General features: G+C 29.3%; 1 protein-coding gene across 1 annotated transcript in view; it reads left to right on the top strand.

Annotated features, from left to right (window-relative positions):
* LOC113370316 (UDP-glucose:glycoprotein glucosyltransferase) overlaps positions 1-23,436 on the top strand; it is a 402,309-nt gene that overhangs the window by 150,606 nt on the left and 228,267 nt on the right. Inside the window, exons 11-12 of the mRNA XM_026610986.1 lie at positions 18,945-19,206; positions 19,562-19,744. Coding sequence (XP_026466771.1) covers positions 18,945-19,206; positions 19,562-19,744 — 445 coding nt within the window. The remainder of the gene's footprint in view (positions 1-18,944; positions 19,207-19,561; positions 19,745-23,436) is intronic.

The raw sequence follows: 23,436 nt of genomic DNA, 5'->3' as shown, positions 1-23,436 counted from the left end.
TTTGTATGATAGTTTACTCATTTTACACGCAGAACTCCTTTTAAAGCTTATTTTGAGCACTATAAAAACCCATTTTCATATCTAGCCTAATAATGTTCCTAAAACACTATAAAATAGCGATTTATTAAGATTTCAATTGATATAATTTTGTTTATTACATGATTTTTGTTAAAATGTATATTTTTGAAGATATTAGCAAAAAATGATGAAAAAAGCAAAAAAGAAACAAATTTTCAGTAGCCAGTAACTTGAAAAGTATTAGCTTTTTTGAAAAACATTATTAAACATTTTTCTCTTATAATTAGTTCTTCTATCGATACCCAACGTTATTTTGAAAAAAGTAAAATTACACCACTGAAAAGAAATGTCATCCACCCGAGAAGTGGTAAAGGAGTCTAAATTGTTTTCACTTCTGAAGAGTAAGATGAACCTGGTTTCAAAATTCCAAACGAAATGGAAAACAGTAAAAAAAGTTCAGACCGAAAGGGCTCCATTGAGTAAATATTCCGTACCCAATGACAATAATATGAATTTTTGACAAAATGAAACTTCTAAATAATTTTTTTTGTATTGTGACTTTGTATAGTAAGGCAAAACGACTGCAAATTTAATATTTTTGAGCGCAATCACTTATGGCTCGTTTCCTTTGCACGAATTCGTACAGCGAATCTGTTCGCAAAGTGCGCAAACAAAATTATTGCAAGCAAAAGCAAACACACGCGCACGTCAGACGCATGCGCAGACTGCATCACTTGTCAAATGCATGTTATATTATTTGCATCTTATATTAATTTAATTTTTGACACATCTCAGCTGCTTTTCGGCATTAATAATGTAGACATTACATTTTCCTTAATCATAATCATGAATTTATTATATTTTAATATTGCCTTAGCCTATAAGTGAACATAAATGTTTGGCAAATGACAGTCTTCAATTGTTTTTAATGTCAAACTAAGCTTCAAATATTTTCAAGGGCAAACAATGATAAGCGGTTTTTTGTAATTTTTTCCATTTATTTCTACAATATAACTATATTTCTATGAATCAAAACATTTTAGAAAATTTCCCAATAAACTTCAGGAAGATTCATGAAAATCCGAATTATAGTTTAGGAGGAATTATGAAACTTACATTGTTACAGAAGAATTTTATATATAAGATATATATATATATATATATATATATATATATATATATGTAGATATGTAGATAATTTATTTGAAATTATTTAAAACAGTTATTGATTATTTTTATTACCAGCATTTTTAATTACGGTGCGTGAAGTTCCTGCAATTTGCATTAAGGCACGATGTCATGCACCACTAATTTTCTTAGCTATAAACCTTGCGGAGCCCGAGACCTTTCCAACGAATGGGAAAACCCGACTTATTTTTATATATATGTAGATAATAGATAATATAAAATGCCGGTCCTACTTTGCATGCGAAAAATGCGGGCGCACGCTTAGAGGGCGGCAAAATGAGGTTCAGAAATGAAATTTATGTTCTTTTCATTTTTTTTAAATATAAAATCTAGAATACTTAATAGATTATAATAAACAATCTGACTTAACTATGGATACGTGGTCACAAAAAGCATTATCAGTTTGCAATGTGATATCAGTAGGAACAATTAACAGATTAATAACTCTAGAAATCGTAAAAATTGTTCTGTTTATAGCTTAATCTACTTATTCAATTCTTCAGTCGAAAAAGAAATTATTTAGTGCTCAACCCCGTAAGCGCAAACCTGCGAAAGATTAAATTAATTATTGACGAAAAATTTAGAGCTGATTTAGTAGAAAATAAGGAGAACCCGCGCATTGCTCGTCTCGGATTTTGATGAAATTTGGCACAATGGTGGATTTTATACCCAAACTGACCGTGGTAAAATATTAGAGGCCTATGAAAAGCGGTTTAATTATAAAAATTAATTAAAATTTGCATTTTAGCAGCCCGCGCTATACATAGCTTGCAACGTGCACTCTTATCAGTTCAGTCGTACCCTAGTGGTAAAGTGACTGGACTCTAATTTTTGCGTATGCGTATGCCTATGCGTATCGTCGGAGGATCGAATCCCACTCATGATAATTTTTTTTATTATTTTTAATTCAAATTTAAAATTGCATGAGTAAATAATATTAAAGTTTTTTGAATTTTTAGTTAATTTTATATTTAAAAAATATAAAGCGCTGCTAAAATGCAAACTTTAATTAATTTTTATAATTAAATATAAAATCTAATATTTTACCACGGTCAGTTTGGGCATAAAATCTACCATTGTGCCAAATTTCATCAAAATTCGAGACGAGCAATGCGCGGGTTCTCCTTATAAGTGGTGTTCATACTATAAATTTAATAATTATCAACTGTGCAGAAAAAATACAGTTACAAATATAATTAGTTTTTTTTTTAATAGTTCAAGAAATATGTATTTTTTGCATTTTTAGTAGAAAATAAGGAGAACCCGCGCATTGCTCGTCTCGGATTTTGATGAAATTTGGCACAATGTGGATTTTATACCCAAACTGACCGTGGTAAAAATATTAGAGGCCTATGAAAAGCGGTTTAATTATAAAAATTATTTAAAATTTTGCATTTTAGCAGCGCGCGCTATACATAGCTTGCAACGTGCACTCTTATCAGTTCAGTCGTACCCTAGTGGTAAAGTGACTGGACTCTAATTTTTTTGCGTATGCGTATGCCTATGCGTATCGTCGGAGGATCGAATCCCACTCATGATAATTTTTTTTATTATTTTTAATTCAAATAATTTAAAATTATTCGATTATAATCTTGCCATAAATAAATAAATAAATAATCAACCCGCGAATCGTCTCGATTTTCTAAATTAATTTAAAATTAATGTATTTTATACGCTTTTAGATCATATCTTACTTACGTAAATATTTATATCATTTTAATCATAAACTGTTAAAATTAATGAGGGCGGGCACCCGAAAATTGCATGTGCGCGATAAGGATTCTAGGACCGGACCTATATATATATATACATATATATATATATATATATACAGAGAATCCGCTTAGTATGACATTCAAGGGACGGCGAAAAATCGTCATACTAAGCGGTCGTCATACTAAGCGTACTGAAAAAAAAAACAAAAAAAAAAAACAATTTTTGGCGAATATGTTATTAATTTCAGTAATTTAATACAAAAATTAAGGTAAAAAATGACACATACTAACAAATTGACAAATTCAATTAAAAATATGACATAACAATGCATTTTTTAATGTAAGAAGTCTGTAATTTTCGCTTGAATTTCAATTGCTGGGTAAAAATAGTAAAAATATAGAACTTTATTTATTCAGTAAATTATAGCAGATGTTATCGCTCCAAATTTCGAACACCAAGAATGAGCCATACTTTTTTTTTGCACGAGGTCGTCCATGCCGGAAGTTGCCAAAGTTTCTATAGCGCGAATCTCGTGCAACATAGAGACCTGAAGGTATGTAGCGACCTGACACACAAGGGTAGTTCACAGTGGTGCCATACCATAAACAATGTGCAATGAAAAACTTGAACTTTATGTTATCGGAGGTGTAAAATCATGTCGGTCATTATACTGGACCAAATTTTTTTTCAAAAATGGGTCATTATAAGCGGAAATGTCAATGTAAGCGAGGTCAACATATCGACTAGACAGCTGTTTTTTTAAGAAATTTTATATGGAAACCAAACTGCCTTTAAAATTACGTCATAATAAGCGGTTGTCAATATATCCGGCGTCATACTAATCGGATTCTACTGTATATATATATATATATATATATCTACATATATATAAAAATAAGTCGGGTTTTCCTTCCTGACGAAATAACTCCAGAACGCACGAACCGACTTCGACAATTTTGCATTCGTTGGAAAGGTCTAGGCCTCGCAAGGTTTATAGCTAAGAAAATTAGTTGTGCATGGCATCGTGCCTTAATGCAAATTGCTGGAATTTCACGCACCGTAATTGAAAATTTGAGTAATGACATTAGTGAGAATTATCAGAATTATGCTTAGTTAAGTCAACGAGCAATTCTTGCCGCAAAGAATAATAATGTACACGCACTGAATTTCACCATTCAATCAAACATTGCTGGCGATTTGGTGACATACCAATGATTCCGACTGGTCTTCCGTTTGACTTCAAACGATTGCAATTTCCAGTTTGCCTTGCGTTTGCAATAACAAGTCGCAAGGCCAATCGCTTAGTGTTTGCGGGATAAATTTTAAATAGATTATTTAGAAAATCATTGTTTTTCACATGGGCAGTTATACGTTGCCTGTTCACGAGTTGGAAAACCATCCGCTTTGTTTGTGTTAACGTCAGAACAAAAAACAAAAAATGTGGTTTACCAAAGAGCACTTCAATGAAACAGATAATTTGCGAATTCACTTTCATTTACTTAAAGAAGTTCAACTAAAAAACTCACCATTTTGTAATCGAAATAAATTCATTACTGTTGTGCAATAAAATCAAATTTTTCCTTTTCTAATATAAAACGAACAAAAAATTCCTTCATCTTTCTCATGAAACTATCTGGTGGCGAAACGGAGTTCGTCGGGTTTGCTAGTTTATATATATATATATATATATATATATATATATATATATATATTTATATATATATATATATATATATAATATATATATATTAGTGATGTGCCAAGTCGAATCAAGTGATTCGAATCATTCGAATCAAGTCTTTAACGACTTGATTCGAATCAGATTTTACTTGATTCGAATCAACTCGTATCAAGCCGCAAAATATTTACTGTGATAAAATATGTATTAACACAAATTTTTCATAAATATAAAATTTTTCATAAATATAAATATAAAAAAATGTTTTAATTTAATTCAATATTATAATAATATAAAAAATAAATATCATAAATATAAAAAATAAATAATGAATAAAATCATGCGAGCCACCCGACTTTAATATGCTTAAATGTATCGGCCGACTCCAATCGTCTTTATATGACTTTAACCGCATTCATCGACTAACTATATCATTCGACTTCATACGGCTCAAACCGAATCAAGCGGCGATATGAGTTGTTCCGACTTCATGACTCAAACCGAATCAAGCGGCGATATGAGTTATTCCGACTTCATGAGCCAAACCGAATCAAGCGGCGTTCTGAGTTGTTCCGACTACATATGAGTCAAACCGAATCAAGCGGCGTTATGAGTTATTCCGAATTCTGATTCGAATCATCCCGACTTCAAGCCGTTCGAGCGATATGAGTTCAAGCGATATGAGTTAACCGTATGGGCGATACAATGCGTCGTCGTTCTTGCATGTTTATTTATTTTACGGAGAGCTGAGAGCGATTTTGTTCGTGAAATATCAATACCCAATTTTGATAATAATTAAGTGTTTTAGATTTTAAATGTTATCAGAATAAACCACTCGAAATTATGAAACGAGTTTCGGGAATCTTTCAATATAATTCTCTTTTGAAACAATTACTAAACACCAGAAAGTCAGTAAATAATATGTTAACTTCTGATTATGTAAGTAATGGCAAATTCACATTAATTAAATTAACTTTTAGCTCTCAGTTTAGATGCGATCCTTTACTGATTACATAGTAAAATAAACAATCGACCCATGATTCCAAATATTATTTTATATACTTTAGTTATGCACAATTGTTTGGTAATTTATTATGGTAAATTAATTTGAAGATATGTTTCAGCCGTCTTCAAAATTATATCATTTTTAATAATTTTCAGAATATACTTTTTGATAGTAATTTATGTTTACAATTTCTACTTTGTCGGTTATATTGGTTAAACTGACAATTTTGATTATAAATTTGGATCACTTTTACTAAATCAATACATCCATGATTTTTTTTGTCCATATATATACTTGATTCGAGTTGATTCGAATCATGATTCGAATCAGGTTTTTTTCTGATTCGAATCATTCGAATCAGGAATTTTTCGAGTCGGCACATCACTAATATATATATATATCTTATATATAAAAATGGAGCTCTCTTTCAAATATCCGAATAAAACTCGAAAACGGCTGAATCGATTTGGCCAGTCTTAGTCTTGAAAAATTCGTGCCAATCCAGAGATGGTCCAAAAGGTGAGAAATTATTTCAAATCCGCGTAGAAACTTTACATTTTTAAATTGAAAATTTTTGTAGAAGCGTAATTTAAATAAAACAATGGACGGTGGCAATTTCGTGAAATGTCAAACGCTTTTGACAGATGATGTTCAATTACGTTTAATAGGATGTTTTACGCGAATATTATTTATTTATGATAAATTTGTATTAAGTAGATTTGTTTGTAGTTTTATTTATATACAAAAACGTTAGTAAACGGGCCGCAAGTGTTACTAGAGACTAAAAATATAAACTTTTTTATATGTTAATATGAAAATGCACTTTTTGGCATATTTTTCTTAAGCACGGTGCTCTGAAAGATCTCATTTGTATAATTATATACTCATTGGTATTTATAAAACATTTTCTAGGTTATATTATTTTTTATTTATCTTATTTAAATTCAGAACCTAAATTTGGTATCGATCAAATAGACATTTTGTCGAATAACATTTTTCCAGTTATAATTTCCCAGAATTTATCGCAGAATAGATATTAATATATGAAGGTCCGGGATTAAAAAGGTCCACCATCGATGTGCCAAAAATCAGTAAAGTTAAGCATTGTTTAACAACAATATTTGAAAGTAGAGTAAAAAAGATGTATACCCAGCTACAAACTTGATTTGAAAACGATAATCTTTGAAATGGGGGAGATAAACGGTAATCTTTGAAAATCCATAATAAAAGTATTTTCTTCCGTTGGTAGTTTTAGCATTAGTTATTGTAATGTATTGTAATGTAATTATTTTGTAAAATACCTTTAAAATTATAATAAGGCTTTAAACCTTTTGCCACCTGCCCGTTACAAGTTACCCCGCATATAGGATAAAAAAAAATAATTGTTATGGTTTTTACAATATAGTTTATATTTGCTTAAAGTCAAATTGGACTTTTGTGCCTCGCCCTGCTCTACATATATACTTTTTATTAAATTCACTTTAATTCATCGAATTTAACTTGAAACTTTTCAAAAAGCAGGTCAAAGAAGAAATACCTAATTCGCTTTTTATCTCTCCTCGCAAAAATTTGAAAATTTTGTATAAGCTCAGTAGTATTATTTACAATTATACACAAAATCCAGAATCCAAAAATAATCTGAAAAACTTGAAACGTAATTAATAAGCCGAAAGACCAAAAAAGACTCGGATTGGATTATACGATGTTTTCTATAGAAAGTGTATAAAACTTGCAGTTTGATTGTATTGACAAAATATAGACAAACTAATGGGGTTTATTGTTTTTATAATACCTAATTGTATACAGCATTCAAACAACACATCCGTATGCACTTTTTTTTTCTCTAGGAATTTTTGATTCTCTAGGAATGGTTTAGAATATACCTTAATTAGCAAAACAACGTTTGCCGGGTCAGCTAGTATATATATATATATATATATATATATATATATATATTTATCTTATATATAAAATTCTTCTGTAACTATGCATGAATGATTAATCCTCCTAAACTATAATTCAGATTTTCATGAATCTTCCTGAAGTTTGTTCGGGAAATTTTCTATAATTTGTAGATTCATAGAAATATAGTTAGATTGTAGAAATAAATGTTAAAAATTACAAAAAACCGCTTATAATTGTTTGCCCTTGAAAATATTTAAGGCGTGGTTTGACATTAAAACAAATGAAGACTGTCATTTGCCAAACATTTCCATTCACTTATAGGCTAAGACAATATTAAAATATAATATATTTATGATTATGAATAAGAAAAATGTAATGACTACATTATTATTGCCAAAAATTAAAATCATATAAGTCAACACCTGACAGGTAAAGCTGTCTGCGCAAGCGTCTGTCAGTGATCGCACAACAAACTTAGCCTATAATTCACTTTGACTGATTATTATTTTTTAACTTTTAAATGCAGTCGTGTTTTGCCTTACTTTACTAAATCACAATACAAAAATAATTTACTTATTCAAACAATTATTTAGAAGTTTCATTGTGTCAAAAATTCATATGTTTGGCATTGGATACGAAATATTTACTCAAGACAATGGAGCATTTTGGGTCTGAATATTTTTAATGTGCTCCAATTTGCATGAAATTTTGGAATTAGGTTCATCTTACTCTGAAGTTTAAAAGTAAAAATAATTTAGAATCATTTGCCACTTCCCGGGGGGATGACATCTCTTTTCAATGGTGCAATTGTATATCTTTCAAACTAACGTCGGATATCGATAACAGAATGTTTTTTGCGTTTTTCATCGTTTTTTGCAAATATTTCTAAAAATATACATTTAAACGAAAATCATGCAATGAACAAAATTATATCAATTCAAATCCTAATAAATCGGTGTTCTATAAATTGTTCTAGGAACAATTTTAGGCTAAATATGAAAATGTGGTTTTATATTACTCAAAATAAGCTTTAAAATGAGTACTTTTGCGTGTAAAATGAGTGAGCTATCATGCAGATAAAAGACGCATACAATATTTTTTTCGTTTAAAGCAAATAGATTTTGAGTGCCATTTCCACCAAAATTAAAAATAATCGTATTTCCTCTGGAATCAACTTGGTTTAAGAGATCTTGACGGACTCTAGAAAATACTATAACTTTAGTGCGAACGATTTCCAAAAAGCTCATGATTTCATAAAAAAAAATCTATTTAAAAAAATAAAAGATACGTATATATACCTATTATATAAATGAAAATTCAAGGTCTTTTATTGACCAATTATTGCTTTTTATTATTTTTCTGTCACACAAATATTGATAGTGCCCAACTAGAGTGTCTTTCGAGTCCTTCAATCCTTTGCCATTTTGAAATAAGAGAAGTTACGGTAAAATTTATGATAGAGAAAGTTGTAGCTCATTTAATTACCTTTAAAATAGTGTGCAAGTACTGATAAAATCAGAATTTAAAGAGTTATAATTCAATTAATCCGGTGGGTGGTGACGGAGTGCAAATTGTTTTCACTTCTGAACTTAAGATAAAGATTAGCCTATTTCCGACACACGGTTTTTTCCTGTCCATTTACTGCAATAATTTTGTTGATCGTAGGTTGAATAGTGCACATGTGAACAGGATTTGACAAATTAATTCACTTCAAATATGAACTTAAGTAATAATGTATATTGAATTATTAGTGAAAAAAATGTAATTTAGATATTAAAAATACTAAAAGCCAGTTAAAATATGGTACAAATATATAAAAATTATAGGCAACATTATTAAAGCCATTATTTTGGGTAGAAAAAACCAATGTGATAAAGGCAGGCGATGATTTTTTGTGTGATACATTTGGAAAGTCAATGTTTCAGTCGTGAATAAACAAAAAATCATTCATTTTTACATCCACATCTACAGGTATGACTAAAACATTGTATAACCCTTGACATTAAAATAAATTGAGCTATTGGAATAAATTTTTACTATAAATTGCAGTGTTTAATTTTTAATATATAATTTTATTGAACATATTATAATATTTGTTAAAGGGATAATTAGAGTGTTAACTGTGGGAATTGAGAATAATCATTTTATTTGAAACAGTTTTACATTTAACATCACTCTTATATTGATGTAAATAGTAATTCGAAAAACAATAATTATTAATTTTAACTGAACGGTAATTATTAGTACAGGATACTGAAAAAATGTAGAATTGGGTACAGGACAACGTCTGTCGGGTCATCTAGTATATATATATATATCTTCTTCATCATGAGTCGAAAGTCTCACAAAGACGCTTTTCAGAATCGGCTTACATTTTTTTGAACAAAAACTGTATAAACAAACCAATATGTTCTAAATAATGTTTCCCAATTTATATCGAATACCTAACACCACGTTTTGCGCAACCCTGTCACACACACTTGCACAGCGCCCTTACTGATGGTTATTGCGACCACATGTTTTTTTTTCTCAAAAAATTTTGGCCTCGCATTTCGAATTTTTACAGAAACTTTATTCTTGTTGATATGCCTTGGATATACGAGTGCTTACGTATAATACTCTATTTATTAATTATTTTTTATTCTTTATAAAAAAGAAATTACTGACATTTAATGCTTGTTTCCAATTATTAATTATTTACAAGCTGTTATTAATATGTTAATTATGTTAATTAAGTGATAATCTGAGAATTTCAAGTAAATAATGTTTTATGCAATATTTTAATTTAAGGTTTAGATATAATTAGTCTGTCTCTTTAGTTAAATCTCTTTCTTTTTATTCTTGCTCTATGTATATTTAGTTTTTAACGTTACTTTCTGTTTTTTTCTCAAAATTGTAGAACCACTGACGCTGACATAGAATTTTACGCCGAAACGTATGGAAAAATAAAGATGTTTTAAAAAATCTTTACTTTATATTTTTTACTTGATGTTACGCCCTCCAAGATATATATATATATATATATATATATATATATATATATATATGATAAGGTTTTTCAGCCACAACTGGAAAAAATAAATAAATATATAATATATATATATATATATATATATATATATATATATATATATATATATATATATATATATATATCTATATATATATATATATATATATATATATTATATATATATATATATATATATATATATATATATATATCTTATATATATATATATATATATATATATATATCTTATATATAAAATTCTTCTGTAACAATGTAAGTTTCAATAATCCTCCTAAACTATAATTCGGATTTTCACGAATCTTCCTGAAGTTTGTTCGGGAAATTTTCTAGAATGTTTTGATTCATAGAAATATAGTTAGATTGTTTGCCCTTGAAAATATTTGAAGCTTAGTTTGACATTAAAAACAATTGAAGACTGTTATATGCCAAACATTTATAGGCTAAGGCAATATTAAAATATAATAAATTCATGATTATGAATAAGGAAAATATAATGTCTACATTATTAATGCCGAAAAGCAGCTTAGATGTGCCAAAAATTAAATTAATATAAGATGCAGATAATATAACATGCGTCTGACAGTCTGCGCATGCGTTTGACGCGCACGGCGAATCGTGTTCTCAACGTGCGCGTGGTTTGCTTTTGCTTGCAATAATTTTGTTTGCGCACTTTGCGAACAGATTCGCCATACGAATTCGTGCAATGGAGACGAGCCATAAGTGATTGCGCTCAAACATATTCAATTCAAAAAAAAAAAAATTTAGAAGTTTCATTGTGTCAAAAATTCATATGTTTGGCATTGGGTACGGAATATTTACTCAATGGAGCGCTTTCGGTCTGAACTTTTTTTACTGTTTTCCATTTCGTTTGGAATTTTGGAACTAGGTTCATCTTACTCTTCAGAAGTGAAAACAATTTAGACTCCTTTACTACTTCTCGGGTGGATGACATTTTTTTTCAGTGGTGTAATTTTACTTTTTTTTTAAAAAAAAAGTTGGGTATCGATAAAAAAACTAATTATAAGAGAAAAATGTTTAATAATGTTTTTCAAAAAAGCAAATACTTTTCAAGTTACTGGCTACTGAAAATTTCTTTTTTGCGTTTTTCATCATTTTTTGCTAATATCTTCAAAAATATACATTTTAACGAAAATCATGTAATGAACAAAATTATATCAATTAAAATCTTATTAAATCGCTATTTTATAGTGTTTTAGGAACATTATTAGGCTTGATATGAAAATGAGTTTTTATAGTGCTCAAAATAAGCTTTAAAATGAGTACTTCTGCGTGTAAAATGAGTAAACTATCATGCAAATAAAAGACGCATATAATGTTTTTTCATTTAAATCAAATAGTTTTTCAGTGCCATTTCCACCAAATTTAAAAATAATCGTATTCCATCTAGAATTAACTTGGTTTAAGAGATCTTGATGGAATCTAGAAAATACCACAACTTTAGTACAAATGATTTTCAAATACTCATGATTTCATGAAAAAAGCAACATTAAAAAAAACATCCAATTTCTCATTATAATATCTCTGAAAGAATACGTATAAAAGTATATATATATGAAAATTCGAGGTATTTTTCTGACTAATTATTGTTGTTTATTATTTTTCCATTACACAAATATTGATAGAGGTATTAATTAAGGAGTGCGCGGCTGTCCAACTAGATGTCTTTCGAGCCCTTTAACTATTCGCCGTTTCACAATAAGACAATTTACGGTAAATTTTATGATATAAAAAGTTGTAGCTCATTTAATCACCTTTAAAATAGTGTATTACAGGTTCTGATAAAATCAGAATTAAAAGAGTAATAATTCGAATAATGCGGTGGATGGTGACGGAGTGCAAATTGATTTCACTTATTATGCTACGACCATAAATCACAATATGTATATGTGTACGTGTATAGCTATAGTTACATAGATATGTATGAGTATATGTATGTTTCATACATGTACGAGGTCTGTTCAAAAAGTACCCGGAATTACTAATAATTAAATTTCGCGGGTCTGGAGTGTCTGATTGTCAAAATTTTTTTTTTTATTGTGTTGGTATACATGCCCCTAAAGTATGATGAAATTTTCAGCTATATTCACTGTTTACTTCGTCTGTGGTAGTCGCTAAGGGTTCGACGTGTTTTTCTGAGCTCGGCGATTTTTACAATGGAAGAATTGAAAAGTCAAAGAATTTGTATTAAATTTTGCGTAAAAAATGAAATAAAGTGTTTCAAAGTGCAAAAATTCACCAGATATGGCTCCGTGTGACTTTTTTCTATTCCCAAAGTTGAAGAGACCCATGAAAGGACGGCGGTTTTCCTCGATTGAAGAAAATCGCTGAGAGTGCTCAAGGACATATCAAAAAGTGAATATCAAGGGTGCTTCGAAAATTGGAAAAAACGCTGGCATAAGTGTATTATATCTGGGGGGGACTACTTTGAAGGGGACCACATTAATGTAGACGAATAAATAAATATTTTTTTGAAAAAACGAAAATTCCGGGTACTTTTTGAACAGACCTCGTACATGTACGTCGTTGTGAATATGCATGCACGTTGCATATATGTATATGTGTATATGTATATATGTGTACATGTATATGTATATATTTATTTATTTGTATGTGTATATGTGTATATATATGTTTGTAAGTATGTATGTATATATATGCGTAAGTTTATGTGAATATATATATATATATATATATATATATATATATATATATATATATATATATATATATGGTTGTGTACTTATATATTTATGCCCACATCCTTTTTCTTTTTTATCTATTTAATATCTAGTCTCTATTACCTTGTCTATTTTTTATATTTTGTTTGTTGTTAAGTGTTCCTGTTTTGTTAATATCTAGTCTCTATTACCTTTTCTATATTTTATATTTTGCTTGTTGTTAAGTGTTGCTGTTTTGTTGATTTTTCTCTTATTCTATAGCTACTATACCAATCTACATATATTATAATTACCTAGATATATTAATTTTTCATACTGTTTTTAGATCCACTGATGATGAATCAAGTAAAATTTCATTCGAATCAAGTCGTTAAAGGCTTGATTCGAATGATTCGAATCACTTGATTCGACTTGGCACATCACTAATATATATATATATATATATATATATATATATATAATATTGTATGATTCTGAATTTGATGTTGACACATGTATTAACAACGTCTAATAATCGGGCATAACATCAATAAAAAACATGAATTTCTTTCAAAAATTTATTTTAAATCCATACGTTTCGGCTATAATCCTAGCATTCATTCAGTGGAAACTAAAAATAAAATTAAAAACTAAAACAATTGAATTGGAGTGAAAAGAAAAAATAAAATAGTAAATAGTACTTACAATTAGTTGATCTTAGAGTTAAATTGGAAAATTTTAATAATCCATGGTATTAGGATATGGTAATGCACTACACTACACTATGTATTATAAACATTAACTTGAAATTACACAATATTTTCACAAAATACTGATTTGAAAAAATCACAAATGGATAATGTGTTATTCGTAGACTGGTTGAAGATGTAATGGAGAAAGACATTTTTTAAAAATATTTTTACCAAGATTCTGCACATGTGTGGAACGAATTGTGAATCCTTTGCGCGAACGCTTTTATTGTTTTGTAAGAAATTTGGAAATGTTATCTAAATAGAAGAGATTTGTGTCGCACAGCGTGTTAAGTTCATTCCGTTTATTTATTGTCTTATTGTTATAAATAGTTAAAAAAGATCCCTCTATAATTCTTCGTTTAAATAAATTTTGTTCGAATTGTAGTACAGTCGGATTAGAAAAGTCCATATTGTGTTTTAAAGTGTGTATATGGTCTGCAAGTACAGTTTTGAATTGTTTGGGGTTTTTTTAATTGTTTTTATGTTGTTGTAACCGTTTATTCAGGTTCTGGCTAGTTTCTCCTATGTAAATTAAATTACAGTCTAAACAATTTATTTGATAGACGAGATTTCTGAGTCGTTCGATATTAAATGGGGTTTTTGTTTTGATAAAAATAGTGCTAATAGTTGTACTAAAGTTGGTTACAAGTCGGAGTCCAGATTTATAAAAAAGTTTTTTCCAAGGAACATACAATTCTTTAATGTATGGCAAACATATTACACCAGAATGAGTTTCTGAGTCAGGTAAATCGTTATGTACTGTGCTATTGTCCATTTTATTCAAAAGGTACGTTCGTATGTTACTAGTTACGGAATTTATAAGTTTTAGGGGATAGGAGTTATCTGTTAGAATTTTTGTAATTAATTTGATGTTGTTGTCCCAAAATGTTTTGTCCGATAGAAGTATTGCGTGGTCAGTACCTATTTTCATTTTGTGTGGATGATAAGAAAAGTAATTAATGTAACGTCCAGAGTTAGTTGGTTTTTGATACCAATTTGTTATTAGTTTGTACGTATAAGTTTTATGTCTAGGAAACTTATCGAGTTCATTGTCTCCAATTCCACTGTAAATTTTAGCTAATTAGTTTATATAGGGGGGTATTAATGTCCGAACTAATAATAAATTAATGTATTAATGTCTTATGAACTCGTTACTGACTTAAAACACAAGATAAATTATATACCAGACAACTACAAACTAATTAGCTTAGACGTAGTCTCACTTTTTACTAATGTACCCCTAGACCTTATTTTAGACGCAATAACAATCCGATGGAATGAAATTTCCCCGTTGACTTCTTTATCTTTGCACTGGTTCAGGGAAACCGTCAAGTTCATTGTCTCTAACACTTATTTTGAATTTAATGGCTCTTTCTATTATCAAATTTTTGGGGCGCCAATGGGGTCCCCAGCAAGTCCATCTCTAGCAGAAATATCTTTACAACTGCTTGAAAATACAATTTTTAAAAATTACAATAAACATATTTTTTATTACCGTTATGTAGATGACATTATCACTTGTATCCCTAGTGATGATGTCACTATGATAATTGATCAATTTAATAACGTCAATAAAAAAATTAAATTTACAGTGGAATTGGAGACAATGAACTCGATAAGTTTCTTAGACATAAAACTTATACGTACTACGGATAACAAACTAATAACAAATTGGTACCAAAAACCAACTAACTCTGGATGTTACCTTAATTACTTTTCTTATCATCCACTCAAAATGAAAATAGGTACTATAATAAATCTAACGGACCACGCAATACTTCTATCGGACAAAACATTTTGGGACAACAACATCAAATTAATTACAAAAATTCTAACAGATAACTCCTATCCCCTAAAACTTATAAATTCCGTAACTAGTAACATACGAACGTACCTTTTGAATAAAATGGACAATTGCACAGTACATAACGATTTACCTGACTCAGAAACTCATTCTGGTGTAATATGTTTGCCATACATTAAAGAATTGTATGTTCCTTGGAAAAAACTTTTTTATAAATCTGGACTCCGACTTGTAACCAATTTTAGTAAAACTACTAGCACTATTTTTACCAAAACAAAAACCCCATTTAATATCGAGCGACTCAGAAATCTCGTCTATCAAATAAATTGTTTAGACTGTAATTTAATTTACATAGGAGAAACTTGCCAGAACCTGAATAAACGGTTACAACAACATAAGAACGATTCAAAAAACCCCAAACAATTCAAAACTGTTCTTGCAGACCATATATACACTTTAAAACACAATATGGACTTTTCTAATCCGACTGTACTACAATTCGAACAAAATTTATTTAAACGAAGAATTATAGAGGGATCTTTTTTAACTATTTATAACAATAAGACAATAAATAAACGGAATGAACTTAACACGCTGTGCGACACAAATCTCTTCTATTTAGATAATATTTCCAAATTTCTTACAAAACAATAAAAGCGTTCGCGCAAAGTATTCTCAATTCGTTCCACACATGTGTAGAATCTTGGTAAAAATATTTTTAAAAAATGTTTTTCTCCATTACATCTTCAACCAGTCTACGAATAACACACTATCCATTTGTGATTTTTTCAAATCAGTATTTTGTGAAAATATTGTTGTAATTTTAAGTTAATGTTTATAATACATAGTGTAGTGCATTACCATATCCTAATACCATGGATTATTAAAATTTTCCAATTTAACACTAAGATCAACTAATTGTAAGTACTATTTACTATTTTATTTTTTATTTTCACTCCAATTCAATTGTTTTAGTTTTTAATTTTATTTTTAGTTTCCACTGAATGAAGGCTAGGATTATAGCCGAAACGTATGGATTTAAAATAAATTTTTGAAAGAAATTCATGTTTTTTATTGATGTTATGCCCGATTATTAGACTTTTTTAATACATATGTCAACATCAAATTCAGAATCATACAAAATATATATATATATATATATATATATATATATATATATATATACTAGCTGACCTGGCAAACGTTGTTTTGCTAAATAAGGTATATTCTAAACCATTTCTAGAGAATCAAAAATATTAATACTTTAAGTGCATAAGGATGCGTTGTTTGAATGCTGTATACAATTAGGTATTATAAAAACAATAAACCCCATTAGTTTGTCTATATTTTGTCAATACAATCAAACTGCAAGTTTTATACACTTTCTATAGAAAACATCGTATAATCGAATCCGAATCTTTTTTGGTCTTTCGGCTTATTAATTACGTTTCAAGTTTTTCAGATTCTTTTTGGATTCTGGATTTTCTGTATAATTGTAAATAATACTACTGAGCTTATACAAAATTTTCAAATTTTCGCGAGGAGAGATAAAAAATGAATTATTTCTTCTTTGACCTGCTTTTTGAAAAGTTTCAAGTTACATTCAATTAATTAAAGTAAATTTAATAATAAAATAAGTATATATGTAGAGCAGGGCGAGACACAAAGGTCCAATTTGACTTTGAGCAAATATAAACTATATTGTGAAAACCATAACAATTATATCACAACAAATAAGACATATCAAACGAACAATTTTCTGACTACGTTCAGTAAACTGACTTCTACTTCATCATTGTAGAAATGTGTTTTTTTGATGTCTTCCAAAAATTTGTCACTAGAACTTTTTATCCTATATGCGGGGTAACTTGTAACGGGCAGGTGGCAAAAGGTTTAAAGCCTTATTATAATTTTAAAGGTATTTTACAAAATAATTACATTTTTAACTAATGCTAAAACTACCAACGGAAGAAAATACTTTTATTATGGATTTTCAAAGATTATCTCCCCCATTTCAAAGATTATCGTTTTCAAATCAAGGTTGTAGCTGGCTATACATCTTTTTTCCTCTACTTTCAAATATAGTTGTTAAACTTTGCTTAACTTTACTGATTTTTGGCACATCGGTGGTCGACCTTTTTAATCCCGGACCTTCATATATTAATATCTATTCTGCGATAAATTCTGGGAAATTATAACTGGAAAAATGTTGTTCGACAAAATGTCCATTTGATCTATACCAAATTTAGGCTCTGAATTTAAATAACATAAATAAAAAATAATATAACTTAGAAAATATTTTATAAATACCAATGAGTATGATATAATTATACAAATGAGATCTTTCAGAGCACCGTGTTTGAGAAAAATATACCAAAAAGTGCGTTTTCATATTAACATATCAAAAAAGTTTATATTTTGAGTCTCTAGTAACACTTGCGGCCCGTTTGCTAACGTTTTTGTATATTAATAAAACTACAAACAAAACTACTTACTTTAAATTTATCATAATTAAATAATATTCGCGTAAAACATCCTATTAAACGTAATTGAACATCATCTGTCAAAAGCGTTTGACATTTCACGAAATTGCCACCGTCCATTGTTTTATTTAAATTACGCTTCTACAAAAATTTTCAAAGTAAAAATGTAAAGTTTCTACGCGGATTTGAAATAATTTCTCACCTTTTGGACTTTCTCTGGATTGGCACGAATTTTTAAAGACTAAGACTGGCCAAATCGATTCTGCCGTTTTCGAGTTTTATTCGGACATTTGACAGAGAGCTCCATTTTTATATATAAGATATATATATATATATATATATATATATATATATATATGATTTAGTTGTTAATTTTGATGTTGAGATATATGAGTAAGTTTTTGAGGGTGAAACATCAAACAAAGAAAAGCAAAGATTTATAAAAAAAATCTTCAATTTCAAACGTTTCGACATGCAATTTGATGTCATCATTAGTGGATATTGAACTTGGTATTTAATATCTATAAAGGTGTACACTCACAGAATTTTGCACTAACCTTATTATAAAATATTTAATAAAAAATAAAATATTGAATATTTGGTTATGAATAATAAGATATATATTTGAACTATTTGATTTGCTTATATATTTTTAAGAAAATATTATAAACTTTTTTTTCAGATTGAATCAACGAATTCTCTCGACGGAGGACAATATATATCTCGATATGAGTGGAACATCTTACACAAATATCACAAACGTACCATTTTTACTACAATTGAATAACGCAGACTTGACGGCAACATTAATTGATAATATCAAGTATTTTTTTCCTGGAAAAAGAAATGAAAAAGATTCATTGATGTATACGACTCTTTGGGTTGTAGCCGATTTAAATACTAATTCGGGTAGAAAAATACTGCTGTCAGCAATGAAATATATGGTATATATATTTTTTTTGTTATTTACTTTGAATGAATAAGTAAGCAACTCAGCCACACTTATCGTTCGTATTTCCACTATTTCTCCACAATTTTAATTTAGTAGTCATGGGTATGAAATAATACAAAATTACATATTGAAATGTAGTCAACGCTCTCACTAATTCAGAGCTACCATATTATCATCATATAATCCTAAAATATTTTACTCAATGTGAAAAAAAAAATCATCTCAGTTGCACACAACTTCAAATGCATATACTATTAAGAGGATTTTGTACCTATTACTGTTTCTGCAAACCTCATATTATTTGCCTGTCCACATTTAAATTAAATACACTTATTAATATGTTACAGAAGTCTAGCGGAGTTGTTCGGCTAGCTTTTATTCCTAATGCCGAAGTTAAGGAGAAGTATGACATAAACAAGCTTGTCCTTGCTGCTTTAGAAACAATGGCACCTGTTGAAGCTGAAGATTATATAATGAAACTTCTTCAGCAAAGACCTCAAGAATATTCTGTTGATGATCTGGGTTTTTCGGTAATATTCCTCAAAGACATTTTTTTGTGAAACATTTTTGAAATCTGACATTTAATATGATCAAATGAATTTTTACTTATAGAAGCATCATACGTCTTGCATATTATACATTGAACAATAAACTAGTGGGGCGCATGGCAAACTATAAATTTTTGACAAAAATTTACTTTTTATGAAAAAAAAAACTTTTAGAAAAAAAATGTTTTCTTTATTTTGAAATTTTTTGGAAATTCTGAACTTTTTTTTTCAAAGCAACCTTACTGCTTTAACTGCGTAGAGATGAAATATCGAAGCGCGTAAGCGGCATGTCGTCGTCTAACGGATAAACATTAGTACGGAACCCATAGGAATGTAAACAAAATGTATACTTATTGTTAAAATCTATATAAAATATCTGATAATTTTATGTATATATGTCTAATGATCATTTTTGACCGCCAAATGGCATTTTTTTACTTTTTTTACTACATCTCCGAAACCGCTAGACCTGCCTTCATAAAAATTTGACCAATTTTTCTCCTTGTCAATACAAGTAAAATGTAATTATTAAAATCGGACGCTTCGTTCTCTTAGAAACTGAGTTACTGTTTGTGGCACTTTTTGCCCCGTATCTTCGAAACGGCTAGACCTGCCTATGCCAAAATCTAATCAGTCTCCTTATCAACAGCAATCGAATGTTTTTTTAATGAGTGAAATCGGTTGAATCGAAGTCGTCGAGGAAAATTTGTATCCGCACACACACACACACACACACACACATACATCCACTTTTTCTAAGGTATGCCAAAATATTCAGAAACCTTTGAAACGTAGATATATAAAAATTTTCATTTTCGATTTTTTGCGATTACTATAACATACGCTACGGGAAGTTAATAATAATAATATATTTTAATAATCTTAATTATTATAAATACTGCAAATTTTATCATTCATATTTTATAGATAGATTATAATATAAATGCTTATATTTGGGCGGCGACGTTTATATATGTTTGCAACAAATATAAACAAAACAATATTTGAAAACCTAAAAAATCCTATTTTTTTATTTCGAAAATTTTGAAATTTGCTGTAAATCTAAAATTTTAAAGTTATTTATAATTTGTGAAAATTTCGATTTTGTTTAATTTAAAAAAATTCTTATTGAAAAAAATTTGAAACAAATCGAAAAATTGTTTATTTTTGAAAATTTCGGAATTTTTCATGTCAACAATATTTGAAAACCTAAAAAATCCTATTTTTTTATTTCGAAAATTTTGAAATTTGCTGTAAATCTAAAATTTTAAAGTTATTTATAATTTGTGAAAATTTCGATTTTGTTTAATTTAAGAAAATTCTTATTGAAAAAAATTTGAAACAAATCAAAAAATTTTTAAATTTTGCGTAAAAAATGAAATAAAGTGTAACAAAGTGTGTGAAATGTTACAAAAAGCCTATGGTGAGTCTGCTATGAAAAAAACAAGTTTCCAAGATGGCCGCGAAGACGTTGAAGATGACGAACGCTCCGGTCGACCCAGCACGTCAACAAACGATGAAAATGTGAAAGAAGTGGAAAAAATGGTTATGAATGATCGCCGAATCACAATTAGAGAAGTTGCTGATGAAGTTGGCATATCAATTGGCTCATGTCATAACATTTTTTCAAATGTTTTGGGCATGAAACGAGTGGCAGCAAAATTCATTCCAAAATTCCTCACTCGTCGTTGCTTGTTCGTAATTTTTTGGCCAAAAACAATACCGTAGTCATGCCCCAACTTCCATATTCACCAGATATGGCTCCGTGTGACTTTTTCCTATTCCCAAAGTTGAAGAGACCCATGAAAGGACGGCGGTTTTCCTCGATTGAAGAAAATCGCCGAGAGTGCTCAAGGACATATCAAAAAGTGAATATCAAGGGTGCTTCGAAAATTGGAAAAAACGCTGGCATAAGTGTATTATATCTGGGGGGGACTACTTTGAAGGGGACCACATTAATGTAGACGAATAAATAAATATTTTTTTGAAAAAACGAAAATTCCGGGTACTTTTTGAACAGACCTCCTATATACTCGTATATATATAAACATACACATATGTAAACTCGTATATATGTAAAGCAAAAAAATATTTAAGAAGATGGATAATACATATAAAATACAAGTGGACTTACATTACGTTGGTAGGTTACATCTAGAGAAGTGTACACAACACTAGAGATTGGCACTAACATTTATACAACTAACTTGTCAACACCATGCATTTTTTATAATTTTTTGTATGATGTAAACAGAAAAATGATAGTTTTATTTGAACAAAAATGTAAGTGGAATTATGTAATTTCTGCCACGACTTCTGTACTTTGCGCGTACCGAGGCATGTGTGAGCGCCACACGTGTTTTGAAAGATTTTTAAGGGTCATTCAAGGATTGTTATGAGTGGGTAGGTGGAAAAACGGTCGAAGTTGAAACTAGTAATGTTAGGCTAGGTTTGTATGGTTAGAATTAGTTTTTTTAAGAGGAGAAAAAAATTGGAAATGTTATTTAGTATTACTAGGAAGTTATACTAATAACTCAAATATCTAAAATAAATTTTTTTAAGGGTTATTCAAAATTTGCTATGCATGGGTAGGTAAAGCTCGGGTTTCAAGGCCGAAGTTAAACTAGTAATGTTGGCAAGGTTAGTATGGTCAGAATTAGTTTTGTTCAGAGGAGATAAATTTGGAAACATTATTTAGTATTACTTGGTAGTTATCGCAGAGTAAGGAGGTATCAGATCTTTTGTTTACCGCGTGATCACATACTGATATGAAACAAGATTCTGCAAAACGTCTGTGAATGGTGTTCCGTTCATGGTAGAGAATACTGGCATTATAAAAGTTAAAGGAGTGTTTGAAATTTTTGATGTGTTCTGTTATCATAGTTTGGTTTTGGTTGGGGTTTTTCGAATTATTGTCGTGTTGTTTGAGTCTTTTTAATAAATTTTGTCCGGTTTCACCTATGTAAGTAGAAGGGCAATCATTGCAATTTATTTTGTAGACAATATTGGATGTACGTTCTATACTAGTGGGAGATTTCAGGTTTGTGTAGAGGGATTTAAGAGTTAGATCTATGTTGCAAGTTAGTCTGATGTCTACCTTATGAAAAAGTTTTTTCCACGCTGGAAAAAGTTCTTTTATGTAAGGTAAACAAACGTTGCCTATATAGTTATTGTCTTTAGAATTTTTTTCTGGGGAAAAAGAAGAATGCATACTGTTGAGGGTTTTAAGTCTGTTGGAGGTGACGGAGTTGATGAGGTGCGGTGGATATGAGTTGTTAATTAAAGTCGTGCGGATGAGGGATAAGTTAGAGGGCCAAAATTGTTTGTCTGAGAGTAAGATGGCATGGTCGCCTAAATTAATAATAGTGCCTATCTTCATGCTAGAAAGGTGGTAAGAATGATAATTTAAATACCTACCCGACCAAGTAGGTTTTTGGAACCAATTAGTGATAATTCGATTGTCTGTGGTTTTTATAATTTTTACGTCTAAAAAGCTGATAGAATTTTCTTGTTCTTTTTCAAACGTAAAGGAGAGATGCTCATTAAATGAGTTAAAACTATGAAGTAAAAGTTCGAAATTTTTAACAGGAACACAGGTAAGGATGTCATCAACGTATCTGTAATAAAAATGAAGGTCTAGATTGTAGGAATTAAAAACTTTCAACTCTAAGTGT

Source organism: Ctenocephalides felis, unplaced genomic scaffold (genome assembly GCF_003426905.1).
Source record: "Ctenocephalides felis isolate EL2017-DRISC unplaced genomic scaffold, ASM342690v1 CF-g0.4_SCAFFOLD_01492, whole genome shotgun sequence".
NCBI classification, from domain to species: Eukaryota; Metazoa; Arthropoda; class Insecta; order Siphonaptera; family Pulicidae; genus Ctenocephalides; species Ctenocephalides felis.
Note: the sequence above shows the minus strand (reverse complement) of the source record. Positions and strands in the feature narration are given on the sequence as shown.